The sequence below is a fragment of the Triticum dicoccoides genome, chromosome 5B (genome assembly GCF_002162155.2).
Source record: "Triticum dicoccoides isolate Atlit2015 ecotype Zavitan chromosome 5B, WEW_v2.0, whole genome shotgun sequence".
Taxonomy (NCBI): Eukaryota; Viridiplantae; Streptophyta; class Magnoliopsida; order Poales; family Poaceae; genus Triticum; species Triticum dicoccoides.
This window is the reverse complement of record NC_041389.1, coordinates 542157284-542167055: the sequence shown is the minus strand read 5'-3', so window position 1 is coordinate 542167055 and position 9772 is coordinate 542157284. Positions and strand designations below refer to the sequence as shown.

General features: G+C 47.5%; 6 protein-coding genes across 6 annotated transcripts; 2 read left to right on the top strand and 4 right to left on the bottom strand.

The window, feature by feature from the left end:
- Positions 1–1612: 1612 nt before the first annotated feature.
- Positions 1613–2398, bottom strand: LOC119311454 (auxin-responsive protein SAUR36-like). The gene has a single exon (XM_037587087.1). The coding sequence runs from the start codon at positions 2335–2337 to the stop codon at positions 1882–1884; it is 456 nt and encodes a 151-aa protein (XP_037442984.1). The 5' UTR covers positions 2338–2398; the 3' UTR covers positions 1613–1881.
- Positions 2399–2856: 458 nt separating this feature from the next.
- On the top strand, positions 2857–3605 carry LOC119311452 (auxin-responsive protein SAUR36-like). Its single transcript, XM_037587085.1, has one exon. The coding sequence runs from the start codon at positions 3027–3029 to the stop codon at positions 3486–3488; it is 462 nt and encodes a 153-aa protein (XP_037442982.1). The 5' UTR covers positions 2857–3026; the 3' UTR covers positions 3489–3605.
- A 1095-nt stretch (positions 3606–4700) lies between these two features.
- On the bottom strand, positions 4701–5494 carry LOC119311451 (auxin-responsive protein SAUR36-like). The gene has a single exon (XM_037587084.1). The coding sequence runs from the start codon at positions 5481–5483 to the stop codon at positions 4860–4862; it is 624 nt and encodes a 207-aa protein (XP_037442981.1). The 5' UTR covers positions 5484–5494; the 3' UTR covers positions 4701–4859.
- Positions 5495–5855: 361 nt separating this feature from the next.
- On the top strand, positions 5856–6580 carry LOC119311453 (auxin-responsive protein SAUR36-like). Its single transcript, XM_037587086.1, has one exon. It carries the CDS (start codon positions 6005–6007, stop codon positions 6464–6466), a length of 462 nt encoding a protein of 153 aa, XP_037442983.1. The 5' UTR covers positions 5856–6004; the 3' UTR covers positions 6467–6580.
- Positions 6581–7389: 809 nt separating this feature from the next.
- Positions 7390–8014, bottom strand: LOC119306070 (auxin-responsive protein SAUR36-like). Its single transcript, XM_037582403.1, has one exon. It carries the CDS (start codon positions 7828–7830, stop codon positions 7390–7392), a length of 441 nt encoding a protein of 146 aa, XP_037438300.1. The 5' UTR covers positions 7831–8014.
- A 1147-nt stretch (positions 8015–9161) lies between these two features.
- LOC119309993 (auxin-responsive protein SAUR36-like) lies at positions 9162–9643 on the bottom strand. Its single transcript, XM_037585869.1, has one exon. The coding sequence runs from the start codon at positions 9561–9563 to the stop codon at positions 9162–9164; it is 402 nt and encodes a 133-aa protein (XP_037441766.1). The 5' UTR covers positions 9564–9643.
- Positions 9644–9772: the final 129 nt, after the last annotated feature.

Sequence of the window (9772 nt, the reverse complement as noted above, 5' to 3'; positions counted from 1 at the left end):
AGCCCGCAGAGGAAGCAGATCGAGGCCGGGGCGGATCCTGATCCCGACCGAACGCGGGGCGACCGAGGCCCGGGCGGATCCGGAGCGAGGGGTGGGCGAGGAGGAACGGGCGTGGACCGGGAGGCCAGGCACGGGACGAGCAAGCCCCGGTGGAGCCGCGGCGAGGAGAACCAGGCGGAGCCCGCGACGAGCCGGACCAGGCTGGACAAGAAGACCGGGCAGAGCTCGGGTCAGGAGGGCCGGAATCGGGCAGAGAGCAGGCCGGAGCGAATCGGGGGAGAAGATCTAGCACGGAGTTGCAGCGTGCGAGAGGAACCTAACATCTGATACCATGTTGGATGAATAGCAACTAACTCTTTACTGAGGGCCAAAGGCCAGTACATATACAGGTGTGGCAAAGTGCAGAAAAGCCCCTTATACAATGGGGATGTACACAATGAACTATACACATCTAACATGCTGGGCCATGGCTTTCTCTATAGGCAAAGGTAGTGGACTACTGGCTAGGCATTCAGATGCATTCTACAGTAGTCCAGTCCTTGATGCTAAACTTGGTAGGTGCATTTTGCAACCATCCGGGGACCAGGATTTATGGATGCGCTCTTTTCTGTTCAGCATTCTACACTAAAAGATTGAAAGATATGCTGATTCAAAAGCCATCACTTTAATGATCGGATGGCCTATATCCGTGCCTTCGCCACAATTACGTGATTGCAATGAGGTGAGGTGCCGAGCCAGCATCATAGGTGACAAGGCACATGATGGTCCAGGAGCCTTTCATAGGCAGATGCAGAGTTCACTTCATTGCTTTTGGGTGTGTACTTTGCACTTACAGCTGCAGCTGCATGTTAGGTGTTTGTTGGTTTAACAGTGCTTTGATTGCTTCAGATCTGGAAGGTTCCTGGGAAGTTCCATATCTCATTGTCCACCCATGGCCTGCATGGTTTCTAGCATAGCATGTGTCAGCCATTTTCGGGTATCATCCTTCCATTTAGCTGAGCAGTTGAGGGTTTGCAGGTCATAGCCTTGAATCTAACCAAGGACTTGTCATTAGTTTTTCTTTTTCTTTTTTTATTAGGAAGTGAGCATGCTGTAATATGAGTTGCAATGCAAGGCATATTTGTTGGTTTATCTTAGATAATGATTAATGAACCTAGCTTTGCCTGATGATTTACTTGGACATCCATGACACAAAGATAGCATGGAAATTTATTTTTTACTCCCTCCGTTCCTAAATATAAGGTGTATTAGTTTTTTTAAAAGTCAACTGTTGTCTATGTTTGACCTACTTTACAACAAAATATATAAAGATTTATAATACTAAATATATAAAATATAAAAATATAGTTCATAATGAATCTAGTGATCATGATTTGGAATTCTAGACATTGATATTTTTGTCTATAAACTTGGTCAAACTTAGAGAAGTTTGACTTTTTGGAAAAATAATACACCTTATATTAAGGAACGGAGGGAGTATGAGCTATTCTGCATGACAGACCTGACTTTTGAACCATTGCAGGTTTGCTGGTCCTGATTTGAGTATAATTCGACGATTTTGTCATCGGTTGTTCAAAAGGTCACATCCCATCTCCATCTGCAAATATTTTATCACCGGTTGTCGGTTGAACAGCTTTCTTTGTAAAATTTTTTGTCCGAAGGCCATATAACTGCACAAAAGAAATTTGTCTACACATACTGCTTAGGTTCTAAAAACTGTCATCAATCATTTATCTTTGCAACAAAGTATATGTACACATTGAAAGAACAATGCCTCTAACTACTGTCAATCTTCCTTGATTGCTTCTTTGCTAGCAAGATCAAATGCTACACATAAACTGTTTTCCTTGGTCTATTTTCCTATATCTCTGCAGATGGTAATCAGGAGCTGCAGACACCGAAATGCTGGCTAACTCCCAGATGTGGCTCCACATGATAGTGGCATGGCATCGCCATGGTGTTGAGGAATGCAGCCTCCATCTCTGCGGAGGCGCTTCTCCTGAGCAAGCACATGGCGTACTCCATCATCGATGCGTCACAGGGAAGCGTGATTCTGCCACCGTCAACGCCTGCGAAGCCGAACTCCTCTTGGGACATCCTCAAGAGCTCACTGAAGACGGTCGTGCCGAGGAACACAAGCGGCACCTTGAACCTCACACCGTCGGCTGTGTACACGATGCAGTGACCCTTGCCAGCCACTGACGAGCACAATGTGCCGCACGACCCTCCGGTTTCTTCTGCGGACATTGATGACGACCAGGTGAGCCTCTTTCTCCCCATAGCCGTCACACTCTGCCACTTCTTTGCAAGCCAAGTGAGTGTCTTGGCACTCAACATGGTAGTTTCTTGTGTTTCTTGAAACTGGAGAAATTCCTCTGCTAGTTGGAGGTTGGAATGCCTTTTTCTGTGGATAAAGTGGTGGTGTTAAGACTAAGAGGGCATTTAGCCATGGATTTATAGCCCAGGGGTAAAGCGGGCGCCCACATATGGTGGCAGTGTGTGATAGTTGGGCAGGAGACAATACCATGAGTATGGTACGTGCGGTGCTGCGGTTTTGGAGGTGCCGTGATGTGATCTGGATCAGGTCTGCTGGGCCCGAGTGTTTGGCACTTGCTCGAGCCTGCACTGGACGTCTCGTCCTCACAGCCGTGGTGATCGGTTTACTGGGGAAATATGGCACCAGCGTGGGGACCCCATGTGGTTCTCTAGCCAGAAGCACATTTCAGACATGGATGGTGCTTGGAAATCTCGGCAAAATCAGTCATCACGTTTGGTGTCTGCAGCCAGTGGCAACAACACGCAGAGCACTCATGGCATTGTCCCCTGCCCAACGCTCTCGCTGATAGCTACACACTAACCACGCGCATATGCACTGCCCTGACTCCTTTCTTCCTTCTACTATAAATCCATGGCCTGCTCAGCCCAAACTTCATCTCATCTCAAGCAGCATCACAACCTACAACACACCTTCAGACTTCCAGAGCTAAAGTGAAATTTAGCCAGCCGGAAACACATCCGACTCAACCATGATCCATCCAAAGAAGCTTGCTCAGCTGGCCAAGAAGTGCCGGCGGATGTTGGCGGCTGGAGCTGGTGCCCGCCGTCGGCATGCCTCGGACATGGCCGACGATGAGTGCTGCAGCACAGTGTCATCTGTGGTTGCCGATGAGGGCCACTGCGTGATGTACACCAGCGACGGAACCCGGTTCGAGGTCCCTCTGGCGTACCTCGGGACGACGGTCTTCGCCGAGCTCCTGAGGATGTCCGAGGAGGAGTTTGGCTTCGCGAGCGGCAGTGACGGAGGCAGGATCATGCTGCCCTGCGATGGCACTGTGATGGAATATGTCTTGTGCCTGGTCAGGAGGGAGGCCTCTGAGGAGGTCGAGAGGGCGTTCTTGAGCTCCATTGTTGGGCACTGCCACAGCTACAATGCTAGCTGCATGGCACCATCAATGGGACTCGGCCATCAATTTGCTCTTTGTACTTAGCTACTAGCTTAGCTTCTGAAATATTTTTAGTTAGGACTTAGGACTAAGAGGAGCTCTGTAGAGCCTCATGTAATACTCAATGATCACAGTAAATGATACGAAGAGACAAATTTTCTAGTGAAGAAATTGGAGTATTTGACACATCCTTGAACATAGTTCATATATACTAGTGAAGAAAGTAGAGAGAAACCATGGACTTAAGTTTGTGGTCAGGTGGCTGGACTCAGTAATGGCGCTGCGAAGGGGTTGGGGATGAGAGGATCAGATAGACAATGAACAAACTGCTGTTCCTTTACAAAAAGAACTGCTGTTCCTACCTCCAACTAGAAATGTCGGATTGAGACTGCGTGTCCCAGATGGAGGTGGGTTGAGCAGTTCATAGGATCTGGTTAGAGGTAGTAACAGCGGCTTTCACCATGCATGTCACTGCCGGAAGTGGCTTATTCCTGATCTCCATTCCTCATGTGTTGGAGACTGCTATGCGTTGGCTGCGCAGATTCTCGTCAACTCACCACACTTTGGTGGAAATCTAGCATCATAGGGGACATGGCACATTATGGTCTTCATAGGCAGATGTGGAGTTTACTTCATTGCTTTTGGGTGTGTACTTTGCACTTACAGCTGCAGCTGCATGTTATGTGTTTGCCGGTTGGTTTAACAGTACTTTGATTGCTGCAGATCTGTCAAGTTGCTGGGCAGCTCCATATCTCATTGTCCACCCATGGTCTGCATGGTTTCTAGCATAGCATGTGTCAGTCATGATCCGGTAACTTCCTTGCATTTAGCTGGGCAGTTGAGAGTTTCACCAAGGGATTGTCATTAGTTCCATGTTGGCATTTCTTTTGGGGAAATGAGCATCCTGTGATGCTAGTTGCGTACTTGTTACGGTAATGAACCCAGCCTTGCCTGATGATTTACTTGGACATCCATGACACAAACATAGCATGAATTTTTTGTTTTGCCAAGCATGAATCTTGACGAGCTTATTCTGCAGACCCGATTTCTGAATGCTAGTAGGTTTGCTGGTCCTGACTTGAGTATAATTCCCCGAATTTGTCATCGGTTGAACATCTTGCAGTAGCCTTTGTCCAAAAATTCAACCTACCTAATCCATCTACAAGGACTTACCTGCCCTACCTAAACTTTCTTTGTAATAATTTGTGTCTGAGGCCATTTAATTGCAAATAAGAAATTTGTCAATGCTTAGTGATCAATCATTTATCTTTGGAACATAGAATATGCATACATTGAAAGAACAATGTCTCTAACTACTGTCCATCTTCCTTGATTGCTTCTTTGCTAGCAAGATCAAAATGCTTACACGCAAAGTGTTTTCCTTAGTCTATTTTCCTATATTTCTGCAGATGGTAATCAGGAGCTGCAGACACCGAAATGCTGGCTAACTCCCAGATGTGGCTCCACATGATAGTGGCATGGCATCGCCATGGTGTTGAGGAATGCAGCCTCCATCTCTGCGGAGGCGCTTCTCCTGAGCAAGCACATGGCGTACTCCATCATCGATGCGTCACAGGGAAGCGTGATTCTGCCACCGTCAACGCCTGCGAAGCCGAACTCCTCTTGGGACATCCTCAAGAGCTCACTGAAGACGGTCGTTCCGAGGAACGCAAGGGGCACCTCGAACCTTGCACCATCAGCAGTGTACACGACGCAGTGGCCCTTGCCGGCCACCGACGAGTACGACCCTCCGGCTTCTTTTGTGGATGTTGATGGCAACCAGGTGAGCCTGTTCCTCCCGATAGCCGCCACCCTCTGCCACTTCTTTGCCAGCTGAGCGAGTGACTTGGCACTCATCATGGTAGCTTCTTGTGTTTTTGGAACCGGAGAAATTCTTCTGCTAGTTGGAGGTTGGGATGCCTTTGTCTGTGGATGAAGTGGTGGTGTTTGGTGGTCACTAACCATGGACTTATAGCTCAAGGGTGAAGGGGCACCCACATATGATTTAATGTGTGATGGTTGGGCAGGAGACAATGCCATGTGTATGGTACGTGCGGTGCTGCAAATTTTGGAGGTGCCGTGATGTGATCTGGATCAGGTCTGCTGGGGCCAAGTGTTTGCCACTTGCCGGAGCTTGCGCTGGACGTCTAGCCTGCACAGCCATGGTGATCGGTTTGCTAGGGAAATGGCACAAGCACGAGGACCCCATGGGGCTCTCTAGCCACAAGCACATTTCAGACATGGATGGTGGCATGGTGCTTGAAAATCTAATCAAAGTCATTCATCACATTTTCTGCAGCTACTTCCACCAACATTGCATACAGAGCACTTGTGGCATTGTCCCCTGCCCAACGCTCTCGCTGATAGTTACACACAACCTACACGCATATGCACTGTGTGAGCCCTCTCTTCGTTGTTCGTTCTACTATAAATCCATGGCCTTCCCAACACAAGCTTCTTCATCTCATCTGCAAGCAACATCACAGTCTACAACACACCTTCAGACTTTCAGAGCCGAATTAAGTGAAATTTAGCCAGCCAGGAACACATCAGACTCAACCATGATCCATCCAAAGAAGCTTGCTCAGCTGGCCAAGAAGTGCCAGCGGATGTTGGTGGCCGGAGCCGGTGCCCGCCGCCGGCAGGCTTCAGACACGGCCGATGATGAGTGCGGCAGCACAACGTCATCTGTGGTCGCTGATGAGGGCCACTGCGTGGTGTACGCCACCGACGGAGCACGGTTTGAGGTCCCTCTTGCGTACCTCGGGACGACGGTCTTCGCCGAGCTTCTGAGGATGTCAGAGGAGGAGTTTGGCTTTGCAAGCGGCAGCGAGGGAGGCAGGATCATGCTACCCTGCGACTCCACGGTGATGGAGTACGTCTTGTGCCTTGTCAGGAGAGAGGCCTCTGAGGAGGTCGAGAAGGCATTCTTGAGCTCCATTTCTGGGCACTGCCCCAACTACAATGCTAGCTGCATGGCTCCATCAGTGGGAATCAGCCATCAATTTGCTCTTTGTACTTAGCTACTAGTTTAGCTTCTGAAATAGTTTCTTGGTTAGGACCGAGAAAATCTCTATACAGTTTTATGTAAGATCGATTATAACAGGAAATGATACAAAAGGGTCTCAACTTTCTGGGAGAAATTGGATTATTTGACACATCCTTTATAATAGTTCATATAGAGTACTGAAGAAAGTAGATGGAAACCACGAGTTTTCGTGGTCGTGATTTGCGGGGTCAGGGAGCAGCAGCTAAAAGTAGAGGACAGTGCAGCAGAGGGCATGGCGATGGGGAGGATTAGATGAACAATCACCAATCTGCTTTTCCTACCTCTAACTAGAACCATGGGATTGAGATTGCGTGTCCCATATGGAGGTGGGCTGAGTAGTTACTGTTCTGGTTAGTGGCTTAGACCGTTAGAAGTAGGAATGGCGGTTTGTCACCTAGGAAATGAACGCACTGCTGGAAGTGTTCAATTCTAGATCTTTACTCCTTGGCTCGCCACACTTTGGTGAGAATCCCACAGTAGAACTAGGAGTAGGTAGCAAAGCAAGCGAATCTCTGAACAAATTAGGATATGATGCATCCCTCTGTTACATGCTTTTGTTGTTCTGTTCTGTAGACATTGCCCAGAAATTCAATGAGCCTTGTAGTTGAACATCATTACTGTTGTATGCAAATCCAAATGTATGAAAAAAAAACTGACAAAATTATGGCTGTAAATTCTGGGTTGCTAGGTTTCTGCTAGATCATTTTCCATAAGAAAAGGTTTCTGCTAGATTGGTTACAACCTTGCAAGATTGGAAAGACTTCACATATCATTTATTCAAGTGTAAACAGAAAGAATGCGGAAGAGTCCAATTGAAATATGAAGACAGTGCCCAGTTTACGTTGGCCTTCTATCTATGTCAAACTAATTTACAGTCAAGCACTAAACTGATAAGAACTAGGAGCCGCAAACAGCCATTTGTTGGTTAACACCCGGAGATGGTGCTACGCAGCTTGTATGGTGGCATGGCATCGCCATGGAACTCAAGAATGCCTTCTCAACCTCCACTGAAGCATTTCTTCCAAGCAAGCTCATAATGTATTCCGTCGCCGTGGCATCACAGGGCAACATCATTCTGCCATCACCGCTTACAAGACCAAACTCCTCCTGAGACATATGGATGAGCTCTCTGAAGATCATCGTGCCAAGGTACGCCAATGGCACCTCAAACCGCCTCTCGTCATCAGTTGTGTACATGACACAGTGGCTCTTGCCTGCCACTGCCATTGAGCACCCTTCGGCTTCTTTTGTCGCCGTCATGGTAAGCTGCTTCCTGCTGAGGTATGCTACCCTTTGCCACTTCTTTGCTAGTTGAGCAATTCTCTTGGCACTGACCATGTCCGGTCCTTCTGAAAGGTGGAAACTGGAGACTCTACTTGAGTTGCAATGTTTTGTTTGTGTTGAAGCAATGCTATTTGGAGGTCACTGAACCAAGATTTTGTACCTAGAGCCCGAAGGGGAGTAGGACACTGTCAAGTGTCATTGATATTTGGCAAGGGGACAACGCCATGAGTCTGGTACGTGCAAGTGCAATGTCGCAAGCAGATCAGGGCAATGCTATTGAGACTGGATATTGATTTGAGCCAACTGTTTGGTGCGTGCCGGGCACATCACCAGGCACACACCGCCACTGACATGTTTAGTGGATTAGCAGCACGAGGACCCCATGCAAACTGGGTTCAACGCATGAGCATCAGTTTCTTGCAATAATATATTGGCAGACAAGACTTCTGGTTGCGATGGGGAAATCTAGCCAGCATGTTCAGTTGCCGATATATAGTCTTCCTTTAGTTTGGCAGATGAGAAACTGACTTAGTTGGATCAGTAATTTAGTGTGTTCTTAACATTTTTATTAGGTGTGGAAGGGACAGTGTTAGTTGACGTAACACACACCTCTCTGAACATTGTCATAACTCAGTCTTGTTGATAGCCTACCTGATTTGTAGCATTGCATGTGGAAGCCATCCCTTTGCTCCTTCTCTGCACTTTCCTTTGGGCCTTCAGTTAGCTGCATGCATCTGTGAAATGAATAACAGGCATCTACTATATCTTGCACCCGACACTACCTTCTGTAAAGTTTTGTGGGTAGGACATTCAATTTTTCAGTAACAGTTAACCATCACTTGCTTTTACCCCAATAATAAAAACCTCCCTTATACCCATTAAAACCCTGTGGAGACCATGCTTTCTATTCCATTTTTGTGTTTGCTATCATACTTCATTTCTTATTGGATTGATGGCGTTGCAATAATGTCCAGAGGATTCATCGTTAGAATGGCGCCTGTATCACATGGTCATTTCACTAATTCATAACTTTTTGATCTTTTTAATGTTCCGGCATATATTGAATAGATTGTATGGAAACTTGTTGTATATTCTCTGTGGAGCAAGATACGAAACGGAAATGTAATTAAGAGAAGAATGCATGCTGCTGGTGGCCATAATGCTGCTTTGTTGCATTGATGATCAGATTGCTGTACATACAATTTTGCTGCCCCTATTATCTACTGTCTAACTATCTTACACTACCCAGGCAAAGTACTCAAAACAGAGGACATCATCAGGGCCTCTGCATGCATGTTCTTGAGAAGCTACAGACAGCAAATCTGCTGGCTGGCTCTGACATTAGGCATCCCACAGCCAGTGTAGTGGCAAGACGTCACCATAGATCAGATTGTTGCTTCAATGACGCAGCCAGTGTAGTGGCAGGACGTCACCATAGAGCTGAGCAATGCACTCTCGACCTCGGCGGAGGCGCTTCTCCTCAGCAAGCACATGACATACTCCATCACTGCGGCATCACAAGGTAGTGTGATCTTGCCTTCGTTTGCAAAGCCAAACTCCTCCTGAGACATCCTCAGGAGCTCGCCGAAGACCGTGGTGCTGAGGTACACCAAGGGCACCTCGAAACGCCTCCCGTCGGCCGTGTACATGACACAGTGGCCCTTGGCTGGTACAGAACTGCAGCAGCCTTGATCTTCTTTGGCTGACACAGTGAGCCTCTTCCTCCCGAGTGCTTCCACCCTTTGCCACTTCTTTGCCAGTTGAGCAAGTCTCTTGGCACCGGCCATGGTTGGTTTCTTGGACTTTGTGTTTTCAGCTCGAAATCTGAAGAAGTGGGATAGATGTTGCAATGCTCAGTTGGTGGTGGATGGGGTGATGAAGAAGTGATGGTGTTGAGCTAGTCGCTTACTGAATTTATAAGCGAGGGGAAGAAAAAACTGATCTTGAGGAATATTTGTGATTCTCGGTCCCCCATCCTCGCTCTCGCGACCGCGTC

Bases quoted from the DNA above. Each gene is read 5' to 3' on its own strand.
- LOC119311452 (XM_037587085.1), top strand. From the start codon at position 3,027: ATGATCCATCCAAAGAAGCTTGCTCAGCTGGCCAAGAAGTGCCGGCGG.
- LOC119311453 (XM_037587086.1), top strand. From the start codon at position 6,005: ATGATCCATCCAAAGAAGCTTGCTCAGCTGGCCAAGAAGTGCCAGCGG.
- LOC119311451 (XM_037587084.1), bottom strand. From the start codon at position 5,483: ATGGCATTGTCTCCTGCCCAACCATCACACATTAAATCATATGTGGGT.
- LOC119311454 (XM_037587087.1), bottom strand. From the start codon at position 2,337: ATGTTGAGTGCCAAGACACTCACTTGGCTTGCAAAGAAGTGGCAGAGT.
- LOC119309993 (XM_037585869.1), bottom strand. From the start codon at position 9,563: ATGGCCGGTGCCAAGAGACTTGCTCAACTGGCAAAGAAGTGGCAAAGG.
- LOC119306070 (XM_037582403.1), bottom strand. From the start codon at position 7,830: ATGGTCAGTGCCAAGAGAATTGCTCAACTAGCAAAGAAGTGGCAAAGG.